General features: G+C 55.7%; 7 protein-coding genes across 7 annotated transcripts; 5 read left to right on the top strand and 2 right to left on the bottom strand.

Moving 5' to 3' along the window:
- Positions 1-1,797: 1,797 nt before the first annotated feature.
- MAM_08194 (Peroxidase/catalase) lies at positions 1,798-3,987 on the top strand (the record flags this gene model as incomplete). The annotated part of the gene is made up of 1 exon (XM_040826992.1): positions 1,798-3,987. The coding sequence occupies one exon, from the start codon at positions 1,798-1,800 to the stop codon at positions 3,985-3,987; it is 2,190 nt and encodes a 729-aa protein (XP_040675005.1).
- A 986-nt stretch (positions 3,988-4,973) lies between these two features.
- On the top strand, positions 4,974-6,422 carry MAM_08193 (Metallophosphoesterase domain protein; the record flags this gene model as incomplete). The annotated part of the gene is made up of 1 exon (XM_040826991.1): positions 4,974-6,422. One exon carries the CDS (start codon positions 4,974-4,976, stop codon positions 6,420-6,422), a length of 1,449 nt encoding a protein of 482 aa, XP_040675004.1.
- A 904-nt stretch (positions 6,423-7,326) lies between these two features.
- MAM_08192 (glycosyl transferase) lies at positions 7,327-8,974 on the top strand (the record flags this gene model as incomplete). The annotated part of the gene is made up of 4 exons (XM_040826990.1): positions 7,327-7,519; positions 7,620-8,014; positions 8,098-8,636; positions 8,794-8,974. The coding sequence occupies 4 exons, from the start codon at positions 7,327-7,329 to the stop codon at positions 8,972-8,974; spliced, it is 1,308 nt and encodes a 435-aa protein (XP_040675003.1).
- A 632-nt stretch (positions 8,975-9,606) lies between these two features.
- On the bottom strand, positions 9,607-10,584 carry MAM_08191 (Glycosyltransferase, DXD sugar-binding motif protein; the record flags this gene model as incomplete). Its single annotated transcript, XM_040826989.1, has 1 exon — positions 9,607-10,584. The coding sequence occupies one exon, from the start codon at positions 10,582-10,584 to the stop codon at positions 9,607-9,609; it is 978 nt and encodes a 325-aa protein (XP_040675002.1).
- Positions 10,585-14,065: 3,481 nt separating this feature from the next.
- Positions 14,066-15,089, top strand: MAM_08190 (N-acetylglucosaminyl phosphatidylinositol deacetylase; the record flags this gene model as incomplete). Its single annotated transcript, XM_040826988.1, has 4 exons — positions 14,066-14,234; positions 14,374-14,564; positions 14,629-14,696; positions 14,750-15,089. 4 exons carry the CDS (start codon positions 14,066-14,068, stop codon positions 15,087-15,089), a joined length of 768 nt encoding a protein of 255 aa, XP_040675001.1.
- Positions 15,090-18,551: 3,462 nt separating this feature from the next.
- On the top strand, positions 18,552-19,555 carry MAM_08189 (Concanavalin A-like lectin/glucanase; the record flags this gene model as incomplete). Its single annotated transcript, XM_040826987.1, has 2 exons — positions 18,552-18,826; positions 18,910-19,555. 2 exons carry the CDS (start codon positions 18,552-18,554, stop codon positions 19,553-19,555), a joined length of 921 nt encoding a protein of 306 aa, XP_040675000.1.
- Positions 19,556-20,559: 1,004 nt separating this feature from the next.
- On the bottom strand, positions 20,560-20,913 carry MAM_08188 (uncharacterized protein; the record flags this gene model as incomplete). The annotated part of the gene is made up of 1 exon (XM_040826986.1): positions 20,560-20,913. One exon carries the CDS (start codon positions 20,911-20,913, stop codon positions 20,560-20,562), a length of 354 nt encoding a protein of 117 aa, XP_040674999.1.
- Positions 20,914-21,414: the final 501 nt, after the last annotated feature.

Raw genomic sequence — 21,414 nt, 5'->3', positions numbered from 1 at the left:
TTCGAACGGGACCACAGGTTATCCCGATTGACCGTGGGTCAAACTAGACAGACCACGTTACCAGTGTTGGAATAAGCAAGTAACTACGGAGTACAAGTGGATAAAGTTGTGGAGAACTACACAAGAGCCGAAAATGGATTTATACTGAGAATATCCCCCAGCCAGAGTGTCCTGGGTTGAGGGATCAACAACTACTGAAACTTTACCTTTTGCCACTTCAACAACCAGAGAGCCTCATCTCTGGAAGGGTGCACCGTAGTATGTGATTGGTCGATCTTCGCTCACAGAGTAACGACCAGAGCGTGCTCCGAGAAGAATGCCCGGTCCGAGTCTAAAATTCTCTCTGCCAGTAAGTGGCAAGACGATGAGTCGTCGATGTAAAGGTCCTGTTAAGTACTTAGGGTAAGTCGAGCCAATTTGGTCGTGGAGACCCCCGCTTCCTCGGCTGCCCGGCTGGACATGCCGGTTGCCGGATGCCGCGCCCATGGAGGGGCTTGCTGGAGAAGAGTCACGTGAGGACGAGCACATATGGTGATACGACCCCTCCTTCGCGTCAATACGATGCATGCCAAGCAACCCAGGTCGCGTCTGACTGAGCGGTGGCGGGCGAGGTTGTCAATGGTCAAGGGTCATCGTCGTGCTTCGATCCTCTCAAGTGCGTGCCATTTCGAAAAGCCTTTCTGAACCTGGATCTCGAACCAAGAGCGATGTGGAACGATGTGGCCCACAGGTGGCTGCAGGTCGTGGCGACAGGCGCTACAGTCAATCACCGCGGTGTTTGAAGGACGCTATGACAGTCCGAATTGCCCGAGGAGGAGAACTTCCCCACAACAGGGCGCGTACTGACAGCTGTGCAGCTATCGGCTCAGCTGTCGACAATGTCAATTGACGGCGTGTTCGAGGCGTCTTGATGTTTCGAAGCAAGGCATTTGAGCTTGCGATGCGAGCGCTCCGTACTCCGCACAGAGAGTGCAGAGACAGCTTCGGCAGAGCAAGGGTCTTTTGAGGAGCAACGTCGGACGTTGAGGCACGGAGGGGCAGCGGCAGTGCGGGGTAGACTTGCATGATGCAAGTACTTAAGTAAGCAACGTACTTAAGTTGCCGAGTACATTGTCGTGACGGTACCCAGGCACCCAGGTACAGGACGTCTTCAGGTACTAGAAAACAGACCCCGATAACCCAGTACCTCCTTCGAGACGCTTTTCAAGGCGTCAACATCTTATGCAGGCAAGGTGTCAAGGATGAACAGTCGTCAATTGACCCATATTTGCACCTGGCGGCCAAAGACCAAGGCCAATGCATGTGCGTGCAGGTCCAAGGCATCGAGGTATCGCCGTCGCAGACTCGTGACCCCAGGGCGACCAACGAGAAGCCGGCCATTGGTCAGAACCGTGCAAAACGTACCAATCGGCGTTTCAATCGAGCAATAATCGACACGGGCGCTGGATCACCGAGGCCATGCGCAGGGTCCTGGCCAACTTCAAAATTCCTGGCAGTGACTGGCCCATCATGGTTGGCCATTCTCAAGCCATGTTGCCATGCCATCTCGCCATGCTCCAGTCATCTTGAATTCCCTCGGCCGATCCCCGTGGCAATTCTGGCTACCTGGGCAGGTACCCAGGAGCTAGTGACGGCCCTGCTTTCCGCCTTCTCTGCCGTTTTGCATTTTTTTTATATACCCCGCCATCCTGCTCCTTCTCTCTCTGCTCAGTTTCTCTCCTCCTCCTTCTCCCTTCCACACTTCATCCCATTCACTCCACCACATCTCATCCCTCACTCGTCCTACAATCCATCACAATGGCCGAGAGCAAGTGTCCCCATCTCAACGTCGCTGGCGGCGGCACCCGAAACCGCGACTGGTGGCCCGAGTCGGTCAAGCTCAACGTTCTCCGCCAGAAGACACCAGTCACCAACCCTCTCGGCGAGGAGTTTGACTATGTCGCCGCTTTCAAGACGCTCGACTACGAGGGCCTCAAGAAGGACCTTCATGCCCTCATGACAGACTCGCAGGACTGGTGGCCTGCCGACTTCAACCACTATGGTGGTCTCTTCATCAGAATGGCCTGGCACAGTGCTGGCACCTACCGAGTATTCGACGGTCGTGGCGGCGGTGGCGAGGCCCAGCAACGATTTGCTCCTCTCAATAGCTGGCCCGACAATGTCAGCGTCGACAAGGCCAGGCGTCTCCTCTGGCCCATCAAGCAAAAGTACGGCAACAAGATCTCATGGGCTGATCTCCTCATCCTCGCCGGCAACGTTGCCCTCGAGTCCATGGGTTTCAAGACGTACGGCTTCGCTGGGGGTCGTGTCGATGCTTGGGAAGCTGATGAGTCCGTCTTCTGGGGTGGCGAGACCACCTGGTTGGGCAACGATGCCCGTTATCACGGCAACAAGGACGTCAAGCAGCGTGATCTCGAGTCTCCTCTGGCCGCCGCCCACATGGGTCTCATTTATGTCAACCCTGAGGGCCCCGACGGAAACCCCGACCCTGTTGCTTCTGCTCGCGACATCCGCACCACCTTTGGTCGAATGGCCATGAACGACGAGGAGACGGTGGCTCTGATTGCCGGAGGCCACTCCTTTGGCAAGACTCACGGTGCCGGCCCTGCCACCAACATTGGCAAGGAGCCCGATGGTGCCCCCATTGAGCAGCAGGGTCTCGGCTGGAAGAGCACCTACGGCACTGGCAAGGGCCCCGACACCATCACCAGCGGCCTCGAGGTCATCTGGACCAAGACGCCCGTCCAGTGGAGCCACAACTACCTCGAGTACCTCTTCAAATACGACTGGGAGCTTACCAAGAGCCCTGCTGGCGCCAACCAGTGGGTTGCCAAGACAAACGACGAGATTATTCCCGATGCCTTCGATGCCAACAAGAAGCACAAGCCCAGAATGTTGACCACTGACTTGGCTTTGCGCTTCGACCCCGAGTACGAGAAGATTTCTCGCCGCTTCCTCGAGAACCCCCATGAGTTCGCCGATGCCTTTGCCCGCGCCTGGTTCAAGCTCACCCACCGTGACATGGGCCCCAAGTCTCGCTACGTCGGACCCGAGGTTCCCACTGAGGACCTCATCTGGCAGGATCCCATTCCTCCTGTCAACCACGCCTTGATTGATGACAAGGATGCTGCCGCCATCAAGGAGGAGATCCTCAAGACTGGCATCGACGCTTCCAAGCTTGTCTCTACTGCCTGGGCTTCTGCCTCCACCTTCCGCGGCAGCGATAAGCGCGGCGGTGCCAACGGTGCCCGCATCCGTCTCTCGCCCCAGAAGGACTGGAAGGTCAACAACCCCGCTCAGCTATCCCAGGTTCTGGGTGCCTTGGAGGACATCCAGAAGCGATTCAACCAGTCAGGCAAGATCGTCTCTCTTGCAGACGTGATCGTATTGGCTGGTGCCGCCGGCGTCGAGAAGGCGGCGCGCGACGCTGGTGTCAACGTCACGGTGCCCTTCGTGCCCGGCCGCAACGATGCTACCCAGGAGCAGACCGACGTGGAGTCTGTTGGGTACCTTGAGCCCCTGGCCGATGGTTTCCGCAATTACGCAAAGTCTCACGGCGCTGTCAAACAGGAACACCTGCTGGTCGACCGTGCCAACCTGCTCACTCTCTCGGCCCCTGAGCTAACGGTGCTCGTCGGTGGTCTGCGCGCCCTGAACACCAACTATGACGGCTCTGCCCTTGGTGTCTTCACGTCTCGTCCTGGTGTCCTGAGCAACGACTTCTTTGTCAACCTCCTGGACAACAACACCGAGTGGAAGGCTTCGGGCGAAGACACGTTTGAAGGCGTCGACCGCAAGACTGGTGCCAAGAAGTGGATCGCCTCCCGCAACGATCTCATCTTTGGCGCCCATCCTGAGCTGCGCGCGGTTGCCGAGGTCTACGGCAGCTCCGATGGTGGTCAGAAGTTTGTCAAGGACTTTGTCGCTGCTTGGGATAAGGTGATGAACCTGGACAGATTCGACCTCAAGAAGGGAGCTCGCCTGTAGAGTAAATATGAAGGAAAAGTTTCTGTTGATGGCACAAATTGAGATTCAGCTGCAGCGAGATTTGCCATAGCCACAGATTAGTGGGACAAGTTTAATGACGATTTTGTTATGGATTCCACGATGCCGTCAGTGACTGAGCATATACAGCGTCAGAGCTGCCACGTACGTAGATTTTGAATGCGGACCATGGCGCGAGACACGACGCACTGGAGTATGAAGATGGCGCCAGACACGGTCTCCCCGTCGTTCTTCCGCTCGCTCTCGAGTCTGCAACCGAGTCCCGTGGGCCAAGGACACAGGCGGCCCGCCTGCGATGCAACACGGGAGGCTCGAGGCCCATGCACAAGACCAAACATGGGAAAAATCAATCCGCCAGCTGACCATGGTACAGAGGCAACCGATCCAGACAGCAAATGCCGGTACAGACGACGCCGTCCACTCTCGGGCGCCGTTGCCAGCCATGTGCTCGAGAAGCAAGGCTGCTGCAGGGACAGCGACATTTCTGCCTCTGGCGCGGTCCAGTAGCCGCGAGTGCAATGCGGCCACAACGCACACGTTGCAGAGCCCGCGATCGCCACTGGTTCCTGAGTCCCGAGTTCCTCGAGAGCAGCGAGCGGTACGCTTCCAGGTCAGATGTCGTCTGTCCACGAGCGTGACCACGAGCAACACACGCGACACCAGGCATCGCACCACACCTGTGGTCTCGAATTTCTTCGCACAATATCCCGGGCGCAGCAACCGCACGGATGGCGCGCGTGGGAGGCATAAATAGTTTGGAGACGGCTGCCGAGACAGCTTGGAATGCTGCCATGGACAGCAATGTATGTTCAGAATGGGCTTGTGAGACGAGACAAAGCTCACGTATTTGTTTTCGGTGACTGACTCCCTTGGCTCCCTCCGCGGCCTCCCTCTGCGGCCTCGACGTGAAGAGAAGAAGAAGAAGAAGAAGAAGAAGGGGCAGAAGCAGCAACCAAGCCCTCTTCGCCATGTTGCCCGCCGCGCTGCTGTTGATGCTGCCCGGACTTGGTGGCGTCTCATTCGCATCCCCGGTGCGACGAGATGGCCGGGTTCCCAAGACGTATCGCCCGGGCAAAGGCAACAGCAGCAGCAGCAGCAGCAGCAACTTCAACCGGCGGCTGTCGTTTAACCGCGATGGAACGTTTCAGATATCCATATTTGAAGACTTGCACTTTGGAGAAAGTAAACTGGGCGCCTCGCTCTTCTCTCACGCTCACACTCCTTCCATCCTCGCAAGAAAACCACGGCTGACGTGCCTCACAGACGCATGGGATCAATGGGGCCCGCAGCAGGACATCAACTCCCTCAAGGTCATGGACGCCGTCCTGGACAGCGAGAAGCCCGACCTGATGGTGCTCAACGGCGACCTCATCACGGGGGAAAACACGTACCGCGAGAACAGCACGGCCTACATGGACCGGATCGCCGGGCCGCTCGTGTCGCGCGGTCTGCCCTGGGCGTCGACGTACGGCAACCACGACCACAACTTCAACATCTCGGGCGCGGGCCTGCTGGCGCGCGAGAACAGGTGGCCCAACTCGCTGACGAGGAGCATGGTGGCCGGGCGCAACGCCGGCGTGACAAACTACTACCTGGCCGTGTACGGGGCCGACTGCGACGGCGGCGGGGACGAGGGGGACGAGGGGGACGAGGAGGACGAGGAGGACGAGGAGTGCGCGCCCGAGCTGCTGCTCTGGTTCTTCGACTCCCGCGGCGGCTTCTACTTTGGCGAGCGCAACGCCGACGGGAGCCACGTCGGACAGCCGGACTGGGTCGACGCCAGCGTGGTGCGGTGGTTCGAGGCGACGGGGGCGCGGCTGCGGCGGCGCTTCAACAGGGTGATGCCGTCGCTGGCCTTTGTGCACATCCCGACCAACGCGTCGCTGGCGCTGCAGACGGAGCACGTCGACGCGCACCGCCAGCCCGGCGTCAACGACGACGTCCCGCTGGCGCGGCAAGCCCAGGGCTGGTGCGGCGACGGCTCCAACCGCAAGGACTGCTCGTATGGCGGCCAGGACGTGCCGTTTATGCAGGCCGTCGCCGCCACGCCGGGCCTCATCGGCGTCTTCTCGGGCCACGACCACGGCGCGACGTGGTGCTCCAGATGGGACGGCCTGGTCCCCGGCATGAGCGTCGCCGGCACCGGCGTCAACCTCTGCTTCGGGCAGCACTCGGGCTACGGCGGCTACGGCAACTGGATCCGGGGCGCGAGGCAGCTTCGCCTGTCGGCCGACGTGCTGCGGCGGCGGCGGTGGGAGGCCGAAACCTGGATCCGCACCGAGACGGGCGGCGTCGTCGGCAGCGTCAGTCTGAATGCCACCTACGGACGGGACCGGTACCCTGCCACGCCCAACGACAAGACGTACTGTCCCACGTGCAACTATACCATCGTGACGCCGGGTCCGACCAGAAGCTGACGGACTGTTGGCCATCCATATAACCAGCACGTATACATGGACATTGTACGAAACAGTCGTCAGCCCCGAGTTCCAAGTTGCTGCAACAGGCTCACCCTTGTACCTGAGCCAGCAAGCAAGTAGACTTGAGCCCGGCCGACGGGTTACTGATTCGTTTTTTTCTTTTTCAACGTAAATATATTGTGAATATGTATAAAAATATACGGTCGAGTATGAGCAGCTAGCCATCAAGCTAGACCAAGTAGGTAGTAACTATTTAGTAGCGCAAACAAGTTGCCATCCTTTTGGTTTTGATCTGCTTAGTCACACGCCAGGCCGGCCTGTAGTTGGACTAGCTGACCAGGCCAGTCAATGATTGGTTGACCCGTCGACCCGTTGAACCACGTACAGCGCTCGGCCCCTGTGGAGAGCTCCACCCCCAGGGGGCGACACCAGCACTAGCCACAGTAGCAGCACCCAATGACTTGTTCTCGTCGAGGCTACAAAATCATCTGTCCTTGGCCGAGTCCTGCAAGAACAAAGAACCTACCGCTCTCGTCCACACGACCACAGGCGCCCATCCCTTGGCACATCTCTGCGCCCCTTGCGTAGTAATTCCTCATCGTCATCCCCCTCGTCTGTTCCTGTTTCTGCATCTCCTCCGCTCGCTACTCCGTACCTGGGCAACCGGCGTCTTCTCTCCCGCTCTCCTCACGGCGTCCCCCATCGCCCAGATTCCTTCCGCCATGTCCAGCATGTCCCTATAGAACGGAAAAGAACATCAATCCATCCATGATCCAATCCTCCCTACTCGACTGCGTTCGACCACGTTCTTTGGTGGCTCACGATACTCCATCGGCAGTTGCTACTCGGCTACCTGGGTACGCAAAACGTCTCCCTGAGGTTCGCACTGGGAACGCCAGCGATGCTCATTTCGCCTCGTTTTCTGCGCCTACGCCCGCGCGTGCTGCTGCTCTCCGCCGTCGTCTTCTGCGCCATTGCTTTTTCTGTTCTTTCCAGGACGCGCGGCCCGCGGTTCCTGAATCAAGCGAGCATTCGTCAGAGATTTCCCCTGGCCTGGGAGCACATTCAGCAGTTCAACCGCACTGCCGGTGGAGGTATGACCGTCCCCCCCTCCCCCAATTGATGCCTCGCAGCGCTCGTTGGGCAGCACCAAGCGCCTCCATTGACGAAACTGTGGCGCTGACTCTGGCACAGCCTGGTTCGTCCCCCCGTCATGGCAGGGGAACCACCCCGAGCCAGCAAATATCCTCGACGCCGCCAAGTTCGCTTCCGAAGCCGCCAAGCTCAGTCCTCAGCGACAAGTGCCCTACTCGAATATCCCCCTTGTCGTCCATCAAAAATGGAACGACGTCGACTTGAGCAGATTGAACAGCCATCTTCTAGGATACATTGAACGATGGCTCGAGTACTCTGTTTCCGCAAATGATACCTTTCGCGAGATGGCGTATTTTTTCTGGGCCGACGACGGCGTCGCCGCCTTGGTGAAGAGCTATGAGCCTGATTTTGTGCACGACTTTGAAACCATGTTTTCGAGAGTGGAAATGGTGGACATTTTCAGGGTATTGGTGTGCAAGTGGTTTGGTGGTATTGTATGCTGCTCTTGCTCTCTGCCGCCTTGATTCGGGCAGGGCAGGCCAAGACATCAAGCTTTGCTGACAGCTTGTCATTCTAGTACGGCGATGTCGACACCGTGCCCCTCAAACACCCCGCCGACTGGATCCAGAAGAAGGACATCACGCCGTGGACCGACGACGAAACCGGCAAGACATACGGCCATGTATTGCCCACGGGGGATGATGCCGATGTCGAGCTTGCCAACACCAGGCCCGTCAACCTTCTCTGGGGGCTCGAGGCGGATACGGACCCGAATACCAATCAGTTCTGGCGCATGGGATACACACATCCTGTGCAGCTGACGAATTGGGCCATGGCATCTGCCCGTCAGCATCCCATTCTGCACCGATTCCTTGACGGCTTGAAGGAGAAGCTGGCCCGGGAGAAGCAAGCTGCGTTGCAACAGACAGGCAACGGCGAGAAACCCGAGGTACACGATCCCCTGACGCGCACCGGCCCGGCCGCCGTGACGGAAGCCACCATTGTTTGGCTCAAGAAGCAAGTCGGACTGCGGTGGAACGCAATGACGGGTCTCAAAGACGGGGGGCGGTCCAAGTTGGCGTCGGATGTTCTTGTTTTGCCCATTACTGGCTTCAGGTATGTACCGTTTGGGGTTTCCTGTTATTCTTCTTATCATTATTGTTTTCTTTTTTTTTTTATCTTTTCTTTTTCTTCTGCTTTCCTTTCTCTTCTTTTCGTCTTGTCAGACAAGTGCGTGCGTGTCTCGTCTGATGCTGATCCGTGGTTGCAACAGCCCTGGACGTGGCAGTTTCGGCAACATGGGCTCCAAGCCATATACCGACCCCGACGCCCGCCTTGCCCACCACGCCATGGGATCGTGGCACAAGTTTGATGCTCGTGTCGAATACGGCAAGTTTTGTCGCACCTTTTTCGGCATGTGCAAAGACTGGAGCAAGATGCCGTCGTGGAAGTAGTGAAAAGGGGGGGGATGAAGGGCATTGATCTAAATAGCACTTTGCATATAATGATGGCTATTGTGTACAGCGTATTCGTTTTTAGAAGCACAGAACTGGCGGCTTTGGGCAGCATCACTGGGCGTTGAGCGGACAGAGTCGTGCTTTCCAAGTCGCTCCCTATCTCAAGCGTCCACGAACGAGATGCACAAGTACATACATACATACTCAAGTACATACGGAGGAGCATATATACAACATATGTGGACTGACTGACTGAACTGAGCTGCCACCATCTCCAGCGACTGACTTGATCATTTTATTCCGACAATTCCATCTCCATCCCTGCTGCATTACCCACGAAAGTGTTTTCGTCACACCCGCATGCTTGAAGCCCGCTTGACCTGAAAAATACGCTGTTAATAATCAGGACATCCATGTGTCCGGTAAATTCTATGCAACTCTCGCTGAGCAATCAACCAAAACCAGGTATATACATGCTTGTCTGGACGACTCGGCTCACCGGTCTCTCTGTCTCTCTGTCTCTCTCTCTCTCGCTCGCGCGCCCCCACTCTAGCGTGCGGAAAGCAGACGCGAATCGAGCCATGACATCGAGGAATGGATCCGACTCGGTGAGGACCATGGGCGGCCATCTAAAATCGACGTAGCAGAGACTTTCTTCTCAAAAACAGCGCCAGCGCGACTCCCACAAAGAAGAAGAAAATCAGGTTGATCCGGCTTCCAATTGTGACGATTAGTTTCGCGTCGTACGAGTGCCATGATGAGCTGCCCAAGTGGTCGAAGATGGGCGTCGATACCCGCCCGTTCAAGCTGTGCAGAGGCCCCGGGAGGACCTTGAGGTCGGTCCGGTTGGATTCGTACACGTGAATGACGGATGCGAAATGGCAGCCAGTGCTAAACATGACGGTGGCGTATGGAAGCCCCAGCCATTCCTTGTTGTAAACCGTCAGGTTACGCACAATGTCGCCGACAAAGGCATTACCCTTGCTGGCCATCATGAACCCGATGGAGAAGCCAGTCGGGTGAGCCTCGGGGGCGACGAAGGAGAAGCGTCTAAGCGGACCCAGAGCTCGCTTGCATTTAAGATCCATGTCCAGGATGACACCTCCATACGCGTACAGTAGCATGTAGCGGAGGGCGTCGATTCTCTCGACGGGATAGTGATAATTATCCCAGAGCGCCTTCAGCTCGGGGAACTTGTCGGCGACAAACTGGCTAGCGTTGTCGTCGGTCCAGATGTGCGACTCCCAGTCGGGATGCATATCCAGGCAACTTTGCACAGCCTCCCCCCACCGGGCCTTCCACCGGCCTTCATTGTCTCCCAATGCGATGTGGTGCAAGATGGGCGGCACAAGGTCCTCGTAAGGCTCGGCACTGACTTGGTGTATGTCGTAGCTGGCAAAAGACACGTCGAAATTGTCGTGGGACTCGGAAAGAATGAAATCAGATGCGTTGTCGTGCCAGAACACGCGAAGGGCGGCTAGTGTCCAACTCGTGTACAGGAGGTGGCGGCCGAACCACAAGGTCACGACTAACAATACCACAGCAGCCAGGAGGATGGGCCGGGATTTTCCTCCAGACTGGTTCCGCGCATGAGATGACTTGTGCATTGTGTGGTTTCCTGCGGATTCAGAGAGAGAGAAAGCAACAAGGAAAGAAGGAGAACTCTCTGGTTGTGCTTGACAAGTTTGCGTGTCGCCCGTCGCGTCGCTGCCAAAGTGCCTGACCAGTCGAGGGTAGGTTAGCGAGCCGTGGGACGACAATGCGAGCACGTGTCAAGACACTGTAACCAGAGTGTGCCAGTCCTTTGAGGAAAGACGGTAAGCTCTGATGGGTGGCGGAATTCGGCGAAGCGGCGATTGGAACGAGATGGACGACAATGGAGGCAACGTTATTGCACCGTCGGCGACGGAGAGCAGAGGCGTGTGGATTGGGGCGGCAGCATGCGAGCGGCGGAAACAGAGGCCACGATCTTGCAGCATCAATGAGTGATTGAGGAGGAAAAAGCAAGTTCAGGATCGAGGGGGCGCAGACATGGTGAGGTCGAATGAGGAGGTCCGAAATGCAAAGGAAGGGCAGTGCTTGTCGACGATAAGCAGAGGTAGGTATGGTATGACGCGGCGCCCTTGATTTCCTCTTTCCCTCCTTTTCTCTGTTCTTCACTCCGTATTTCCTTTGCTGCTTTTTCCTGCTTCTGGCAAGGGTGGACGGGAGCTGATGGTTGAGAAGCGTTCAGAAACGGGTGGCAGGTGGCCAAGGCGGAAGACGCAGTACATGAAGAGGAAAGTTGTGGAGGGGAAACGAGAAGGGAGACTCACGGCAGACAAAAGGAGCTGGCTGGTATGAGGACAAAGTTGAGATTCAGGACGAGGGCAGAAAGAGCAGGCGGGAGAGACAGCACCAGCACAGGCAAGCAAAATGAATGGGCGGACAGACGGGCAAAGATTGAGTGAAGATGGAAGATGGGTGGGAGCAGGGGGGGGGGGGGTTCGACCGGGGATGGAGAAGGGGAAGGGAGGGGCGGATGCGAGGGTCTGGAGAGATGACCTGGTCCATTGATGTCGACGGCAGCCAGCCAGCCAGCCAGTACTGACGGAGCATGTTGTCAGTGGTCACGGTCACTGGGCGGGCGGCGGACGGTTTGGACGGTTTGAGCCTGGCAGTTTGGACGTGTGGGGAGAGACCAGAGACCAGTTGACGGGTCAGAGGACCTGTGGGGCTCGGGTAGCGCCTGGTGGGCGGTGCCACCAATGGCGTTGCTGACGCCAGTGGACCCGGCGAGTACCAGTTGCATGGGGGCTTGACTGGAACAGGAAGTGGGTCGCACACCACCTGAACGGAGAACCAGCATCGGCGTTTGTGATTGGCGTCACAGCCCGCCGGTGGACGGTGGACGGTGGACGGTGGACAACCGCCCGAGTACTTGCGTACGCCAGGCTTGGCCTGTGCTTGACTCCTGCGTCCTGACGGTCGGCAGAGAGCGCGGTCTGGCCAGAAGCCTGACGCCTTTTGTTACAACTCGAACACGGCCTGCCTACTCGAGTAGCCATTGTCGCGGCGGCACCAACCGACCGCTCGTTGAGAGCCATGTAAATACCTCGAGCCGCAGCAGTTTACTCAACGTGCCTGTCTGGTGGCTTCAGAATAAGCTTTTAGGCCCCGTCGTCATGATGCGTCATGACATGCCACGTCGGTCTCGTCGTGCCGGGCGCCGAGTCCCGTCAACTGACGCTCTTGGCCACGCGACGATTGCTTGGGGGCCAACCCACCACCACCAGCACACACACCTGTCAGAAATGGGAAGCCCCTTCGTGAAAAGACGTGACTGCGTAACTACTTGCTGCTACATCCTCTCTGATGATGTAGAAGTTAACGACCCATGGCCCATGGGCCAGCCCTGCTTTTCCCTGGGCACGTTCCCGTGTTGGGCCGCGTCACACTCCATCCCAAGTTTGCATCCGCTCGCACAGTCTGGTCTGGTACTGGTGCCTACCTCATCCCTTGGGTGAGAGTGCCCCTTGCATCACCCCCCAAGGCTCGCCAAGAACGAAGGTCCCAGTCTGCCGAGAGCCGCCCGGTCAGTCAGCGACACATTTTTCCATACTCCGTACACAACTGCATTTGGTGTGTGGCTTTGGCTTCCACCGGCAGTGCTGAGGAAAGAAAGAGACCGTCACGGAACTGAGTTGATGGAGTTTGGCGGTTCACTCCCTTTGCGGTGCTTGCCGCAGCCACGACAACAAAGCAAGAACAAAGAGACGCATGTCTGATCTTTGACGTCGAAAACGTATTTAAATTGCTATCTATTGTTCGCTCTCGAGAATGCCTTCCTCAAAGAGCGGGTGCCTGGCCCCGCGGGTTGATAAGGACAAGGGGCACCTGGCATCGAGCCCGCCGAGCCCCGTTAGCGGCGTCTCGAAAGCACTAGAGCCAGTCCGAGCTAAATCCAAAGACCAGGAACGGCCTGAGAATCCCCGTCCTCATGACTGACTATACGGAGTACTAGTGCTGTATTATCGCTGCAGAGCCGGAGCCGGAGCCGGGGCTCCAAGCGGGCCGAAATGAGGGAGCTTTTAGACAAGGCTTTCCGACGTCACGGTGGCTTTACCGATTACGACGCCAAATTTGACGAGCTTACAAGTTAGTTACAAGTTACAACCACCCCCTCCAGAGTCGCTTATCGCTGCTCCTGCCGTTCTTCCAAGTTCTCCCAACAGCGCCCACAGCTGAGGTCGGTGGCGCGGCTGCGGCTGCGGCGGCCTCTGCCGACGCCGTGGAAAGCTTCGAACTCAATAACTTATATCTGCGGTGGCTGAGGGTGGACGGAGCCGGTTCTCTCACCAAGTTTTAGCTTCATCAGCCTTGTCTCGATTGCTTGGGGTTGCTGAAGTAACTCGGCAACAAGGGCAGCACCGCAAGCTCGATGGATAGATTTTGTCGCGGCCCATCATTTCGCCACCGGCTCACGTGGTGCTTGAAGCATTTCCAAGGGACAAACAAACAAACCGAGAAAAGGAGAGGTTTCATTTGGACCCTAAAACTACTTCACATGAACTGATCTCATTTGCACTTTTCACGCTTTCACGGGATTGAATTAATCCGCCCTTTCTCCGCACTCCACACAGTGTGTAGGACGGCTGCGCCACACCCCGCGCTGCGCCATAAGCATAGACAAGGAATCGGTGGCGCAGCGTTCTTTCAATTTACGGCCCAGCGGGCAACGCAAGCTTGCCTTGAGTCCTTGACAATCACGACGACATTCACCCCCAGCACCCGTGACCCAGCAGCGGCCTCTTTTGCGTCGTCTCGATACACACAGAGAGCTGCATGTGCGCCTCGCTCATCGACGCGTCATTCCGAGGTGACTGATCCCTGCATCACACCCCCAGTACGCGACTCCGTCACACAAGAGTCCGACATTCACCTCAAACGTCGTCGGCATTCATGGTGCGCAGACTCTCCAACGCAGTGCCGGCCGTATCGAGGGCGTGCCACCGGCTCGTAGCTACTCGCGTCCGTCGCCGGTGGTTTATTCGATTTGCGTTGATTCTGTGTCTGCTCCCGCTCTCGTTGCAATGGCTTTTGGCGTACATGTTGGGCAGCGATGCTCGTCTGCTGCCATCGGAACTCCTGAACGCAAAGAACTTGCTTATTGTGACGGCTCATCCAGACGATGAGTGCTTATTCTTTTCACCGAGTATATTGGGCGTTTTGGATAGGAACAAGAGCATCAAAGGCGGCTTGGTCGTCATGTCCACAGGTACGACACGGCGCAGTCCGCCTCTGCCGACTTTGATGTTGGCATTTCCTTGGGCGTCATGATACCGCCCGACTGGAAACACTTCAGACTCGTTGTCGGCCTTGGCCCATCAGTACCTGGCTAATACATGGCGTGATAGGGAACAACTACGGGCTTGGCGAGACCAGAAAGAAGGAGCTTCTAGGTTCATGTGAAGCACTTGGTATCGACACGTCTCGGTGTGTTGCTCTAGATAATCCTGACTTGCAGGACAATCCCACCGTATGGTGGGAAGAGGCCAAGATCAAACCCATCTTGAAAGAGTACATTGAGAAATGGGACATAGATGCCGTACGCAGTCCCATGCTTGTGAGAAAAGTGGCCATGCTGCCGGCTAGCTAACACTCCGGAATAGATCATCACCTTTGATGAAGGTGGTGTGTCGGGCCACATCAACCACCGGGCTGTCAGCTCTGCGGTCAAGTAAGTTTGCCCACGGGCAACTCTCGGACGATGCTCAGCTAACCTCGACCCAGTCAATACGTGGCAGAGAATGAAAAGGCACCAGCATCGTACATGGTTGTATCCGTGGCGCTCCCTCGAAAGTACACCTTCTTGTTGGACTTGCCGCTGACTGCACTCTCATTCCTGTGGAGAATCCTGGCCGCCATCTTCTTCCCGTCAAGGTCAGCGGAGCCTGCGTACAATACGCGCGCGCTGGTGTCCAGCACGTGGCACCGTTACGCCATGACCAGACAGGCTTTTGCGAGTCATGGCAGCCAGTATACGTGGGACAGACACTTGTACATGATTATCAGCCGATATGTCTGGTTCAATGATTTGAGAAAGATTGTCGGGACGCGGCATGGGGCTTGACCGCGAATCCATTTCAGCCGTATTGCACGGCGTTGCATAAAAACACAGTAATGTTAATTTGTTCGATGCGTCTAGTCGCCACTCCTCGTAAGCCGACCTTGGCAGGATTATGACTAGGTGCAAGACTGAGAAGGTATGCTCTCCCACCCTTCTTCAGCAGCTCCTCAACCGCTTTCCTTGGCAGCGGCTTGGTCCCGAATCCGTTGAGTCTTTTCATTGCTTCGCTTTGGGTCATGGCACTCGGAAGCGCCCCCCTCAGTCGCTTCGGCAGCCGCACAAACAAAAGAGACATGGAGAATTCGCCGCCTAGATTTTGCCTCGACACTACAAGCGGAAACTTGCGAGAGCCCTGTAATAGCACGCTGGGCTATGCGTCCAAGATGGTGTGGAATGAGAAGGACATCAGTTACCTCTAGCCGCTCGCATGTAAATAAATGAATGTAAATATTGCATAAAGCTAGGGACCTAGGTGTGTAAAGAGTGACAATCAGAAGAAGACTAAACTGCAGGCAATACCTGCCATGTTCCATTGATGTGTGGGTAGTTCCATGCACGGCGACTCAAGCCCATCTGCTCGTCTGACAGAGACTTTGTTTATGTCTCAAAAGTGGTAGTGCCTCCCATTGCGCAAACACCGCCTGGGATTCCTCCCGCCTGATAGGTCGCAAAGCAATTTCCGTCTCGCCAGTAGGTAAGCTCCCAGTAGCCCTTTACATATGTTAGCCACACTTCCGTGCCCATGTGAGTATAGGACGGAGAAGTCTTTATGACTAGCTTACAACACCACCACCTAACTGGGTAGTAACGCCGCTGCCACTGAGATCGTCGGCGTTGTTATAGTATAAATCTCCCCTTCATAGAGCCTGTGATTAGGATTCCGCTTAGATAGTACCGTAACAGGGAGCGTACCATGTAGCACCACCAGGCAGACTGAAGCAAAGACCACCTAGATCAGTGACTGCTCGTTTCACATTAGAGAGGTCGTGAATATCAACCCAAATTCTACTATAGAAGATCAAGTTGATACTGGAGCTCTGCGCGGGCGTTTTGTGTTGAAAAGCCCCAACTCCACTTGCCGTAATTGTGGCCAATCTAGCAGTAGAAACTGTACCCTGTCAGCATCTTACTATAGCCAATAGGCATTAATGAAAAGAGGTATTATCAAATGCATTTAGCTTATGCATACATTGACTATGGTTGAAATGTTTGGACATTTTCAGAACGAGATCAATAATCTCATTACCATGTTCCTGCTTCTTAACATAGTTATAAATTTCTTGAATCTGCTCGGTCGTGTACGAGCCTGGGCGAGATTGAAAGTAGTGAAAGAGCCCAGCGAGGGTCTTATCATTGCTAGGCGTCGGCATATTGATAGGGCCGCTGGTCGCTCGGTGGAAGCTTGGAAGGAGGTAGCACTTAATTAAGATTGATCGGATATGCTTTAGGATGAGTTAAGGATGATCGACTGAACTGGCAAACTACAGCTTATATATGTCTTTCAGGAATTCGCTGACCCCAGAGCAAGGTGGCTGTCGCATTGTGAATGTGATTGTATGGTTTCCCCAAATTTAGCGTTTACAACGGAAGGAGAACTATAAACGAATTGCGATATCAATGTTTACCGGAGGCTGTAAGTGTATTCATGTTGTGAAACCATACTGCTGCCAATCATGTTCGAGCCAAGAGCTTTAGAGGATGCAGGATCAGCGAAGCGGGATAGCCACAAGCTGGGCTTGATTCACTTCCGACTCATAGATGACGCATCTCTAGTGCGAACGAGTTTCTCCCAAACGCTCGCGAGTCAAACGACATTGGAGACTATGTGTGATGATTAAGCTAGTGGCTGGCTGAATTCGACTTTCTACAGAATACTGGAGTCATCAATATTTATTGACACGCATCTAATGCGAGGGTGTCTCGTAAACGCTCGAGTCAACAAGGTCAAAACGTCCATCGGCGGCACCCAAGGTCTCGCGTAATTGGCCAGAGCGAGGGGCAACTGCCTCGGGGTCTCGAGTCGAGACACATGTTCTTCTGCAAGTCTTGACACTTTCTGTGCAGGCGGTATGCACGTGAGACGGTAGTAAACTTGACATGACGACACAACATATATCTGGCCAACACACAATATAGACACACCCGATAATCGAAAAATTACTTCAAATCACGGAACAACTGACAGCTGACGCGGCATGCTGGTGTAACGGGCTGAGCCTAGTGTACCTACCTCGGCTTGCACTCTTGCCTTCCGCATGCGGGCCGGGACCTGCCGACAAGCGAGATTCAACATACGTCGAGCTGAGGCAAGAGCTCCCGAACCTCGCCTTTTCTTGTTCAGTCATCTTTTCCTTCTTTAGTGTTTGAGTGCTCGTAGTAGTCGCCTAGCTAGCTGTCAATATCCTCAGCTTGGACCGTCACAGCCGTTAAGACCTCGTGATGCCTTCACGCGATGAGATCAATAACCTGGTACCGTCATGGTATGCAGCAAGAAGGTGAAGGTGATGCTGAGACGGGGCCGGAAAATCCGACCAAGAACGCGGTGCTGGCGCCACGGGCTATACACTGCTGGATTGTCATGACAGATCACACAACAGGTACTATCGTAGCCAACTACAAGAACAAGACAAGTGCAGAAACGAAATATGCTCACTTCCTGGGGCAACCTTGCCCACCCTCCGGGTCCCGAGGAGCATGTCTGGCCACCAACTTGCTGGCCCTCGACCGTATGTGTTCTACGTCAATCTGTCAGTCATCCGTACTGTCATCATTATTCTGTACAATCCAGGCTAACAGCGTATTCCTTGTCCTCGTGGGCTAGCCCGCGTGCTGGCGTTCAGGCCACAGCTCAGCGTGGCAGTGTCACATTGTTCGAACTGCATTCACCAATACCACTCACCACGTAGAAGTGTATGAACGTACCGTTCTTGGTGCCAGTGACACCAGTTGCACGAACTCGGCCGCATCATGTGTCGTCTTGGCCGACACGAACGCCTGTCCAACTCGGTCAGTTTTCATTTTCTTCAACCTGCAAAAACGACGATGTCTCGTGCGATGGTGCACACATCCTAGGGACGTCGAGGACAATATTGCGAGGACCTGCGACTGTAGGCCCATCGCAGATCCTGGGTCAAGGTTGTCGAGCCATGATTCCAGGGTTGTTGACAGCCCGTCATGACGTCGGGCTGGAATCCCTGGCGTGATGGCCGCATTCCGTTGTTTTACGACGCTGTTTGTCGCTTTGAGCAGTGACGTTTCCCGTTCCGAGTACACAGCCAGTCAATCCGCGTCGTTGTGGTCTGGTCAGGTGACGTCTGGGTCGAATCGGCGTGGCAGCTTCGAGCCGACGTACGTTCAATGAAATCGTCCCCCATCCATCATTCGAAACATTGCGCATCATCTGGGTCAATCTGGCTACGCCCAACTCGGATGCAATCAGTAGACAACATCGTGTCCTACCACAGAATGCCTTGGAAGGATAAGCTCCAGGGTCTCAAGGCCGACATCGAGAGCATCATCAATCCCAAGGATCAGAGTCAACGTCAGCAACCACCTCCACTGCCGATGGCATCCAGGCCACCGCCACGCCCCAGCCCGAGCTTCCACACCTACTGGGCTCCGAGATTCTACCCAGATACGCCAGTCAATGTGGAATGGGACGCAAAGCTGGGCAATGGGCCCGACGGTTGGGGAAACCAGGAGCTGGAGCATTACACCGCTGCTCCCGAGAATTCCTTCCAGTACGATCTGATATTGCATCCGACTTGTTTCCCCATGAAGCTTGTACTCGTCAACGATTGATACGACTAACCTTGCCACGTAGCACCCCAGATGGCCGGCTGATCATCCGCGCCCTAGCAAACAACTCCTCGCCCAACCCCGAGCACAAGTACACCTCGGCCCGTCTGGTGAGCAGACGTACTCTGGAGCGAGACCAAGGTGTACTCACTGCCGTCATCGCGTCCCCCTGTGCAGACGGCATCTGGCCCGCATTCTGGCTTCTGCCCCAGGAGCCGTTCAGCTGGCCCGTCGACGGCGAAATTGACATTGCGGAGACGTGGAACGGCGACTGCGAGAATAGGTCCTGCCTCCACTGGGGACACCACCACGAGCCTGAAAAGCATCGCGTCCTGGGGACGAAGATGCCCGATATGCACGCTCGACCTGTACGCTATGACTTTGCCTGGCAGCAGCCCGGTGGCCAGCCAGGCCAGGGGAGGATGGTATGGTACATAGATGGCAGGCCCGTCATGAAGGCGCCAATACCAGAGGGGACGCGGCCTATGAGGGAAATGACAGTTTTGCTGAACGTTGCCATGGGCGGAAATGTGTGTGGCGGCAAGACACCCGCTGACGGCTACTATGACATGGTTGTCTATACCATGTACATGGCCAGTGAGCTGGAACATGGTGGCTGGGAACGCTTCGAGTCGGACTGGGGGAGTACGCCGTTTGGAAACACGTACTAGCCCGAGACATTTTTCTCTCTCTTCATCCATAAGAGCGGCATCTATGCGCAAGATTTGTTTACATAACGCAGCATCCTGCGGCAGCTGTGCCCTCCCCTTGGTACCTCACTCTCCGCTGGCGATGAAAATTCCAGGCTCGATCTTGCCTGGATCCTGCTCAGACCAGGCTCAGGGTGCGGTTCATTTCCTAGTTTCCGACCAACATGCCTGAACCTGGCCTCCAGCTGTACGGCTAATCTCATAAACTTGGAACCTAACAAATCGTCCTTGAGCTCGTCAAGCAGCTTGGCCGCTTCGATTACCTTCACCATATCCGCTGTAGACGCCCATGCGGCTCCCAATGCGAGCGGTGTTAACGACGGCCCTACCGGCTTGAATTTGAATGACTGTTTTGCGGCCTCCACACACTGAACGGACAAAAAGTCCTCGTTCTCGATCAGGGACAAGTTGTGGTTCAGCTAGTTTCAAGCAAGCACAAACACGAATGTCAGCGTGTTGACGCCCTCGCAGGCAAAGTACGCTCGAAAAAGCTGTACCTCAGCGCCCAAGGACTCGAGTTGGGCGTCTCGTTTGCCCACGGCGTCGATAAAGTCACTGATAGAAGTTGACAACCCGCCGCGACTCCACCATTAAGGTTTTGTACGCAGATCGCATATCCCGGATGTGCTATTGAGGCTCTTGCGCGGCGACGAGGAAAAGACACAGGTTCTCGAGTCGCAGGCTTGTTGCCTAGACGCCGTCGACGAAGAGGGGACCCGGGTCTGGGCCGCAGACGCCTCTCGACGTGTCAATTATAGCTGGCGACAGCTTGAGTGTGGGTTCGGAGATGCTTGCCAGGACCTGAAGCACCCGTCAATCAAGACGTGGTGAAAAAGAAAAGGCCCTCCAAGAAACACACAACGCTGAACGCTGCGGATGTCAAGGCCTCGCCGTGAAAGGGATCTTGCCATTCTTGCGGCGAAGCTCGCTCCACCAGCATGGCCAGTCCATTCTAGTGAATCCCGTCATGACCATCCGCGCCGAGGAGACACGCCTGGCACATGCAGACACAGCTGGTACGTAGCGACGAGCGTCTCAGCTGCCTTGGCCGCCTCGGGCTCCGTGAGGGTTGCTCGAAACGCTTTCATGCCGCCGCCGTAGTCGGCAAGAGCTTGCACAGTAAGTAACCTTTCCGCGTCGAGCACTCGCCATTGCTCGCGCGAGGGCTCTGGCACACCGATGGAGAGCCTTGTTGCGACCCAATCTCCCAATCTCTGGAGAACATGGTACAGAAACCCGCCCAGGTTGCGGACATCATATCTTGGATCCGAGACGACAAGAGTAGAGACAAAAGTTCGGGATGCCCGTGGTGACTTCATTGTACAGCTTCCTGAAGGCTGCTCGTTCAAGATCAGCACGAGGGCATTCGGAATGGATGAGGAGTCGCCGAATAGAATAAGACACGTATGTGGCAATGCTATTCATACTTTTTTTGTTGTTGTTATCCTCCATTACCTGGCCAGGCTAAACTTGGTCTGCCACGATTGCCTGAGCTTGTAAAAGCTGTAGCATTTGACATAATGCCCATCACAAGGCCAATCCCAAGGGCGAGTTTGGTTTTCCCCTAAGTGCCAAGAGAATATTTTTTCCCACAACAGCAGACTTGATGTTTCCGATGCCATATTCTGTGCGACGTTATCGTCAGCGTCCTGTCTGATGACGAGATGAGGAACTTCTTTTCAACCTGGTCAGAAGTGAATACCCGCCAAGGTTACCTGTGCTGTATGACAAAAGAGTTCTGGCTTCTTTGATACATCTCTGGTTGAAATGACCCTCCCTGGTCATGGCCCTCTGACAGCAGAGACCACATCAGGAAGAGT

This window comes from Metarhizium album (genome assembly GCF_000804445.1).
Source record: "Metarhizium album ARSEF 1941 chromosome Unknown scaffold_46, whole genome shotgun sequence".
In the NCBI taxonomy this organism is placed as follows: domain Eukaryota; kingdom Fungi; phylum Ascomycota; class Sordariomycetes; order Hypocreales; family Clavicipitaceae; genus Metarhizium; species Metarhizium album.
This window is presented reverse-complemented; position numbering and strand designations above follow the sequence as displayed.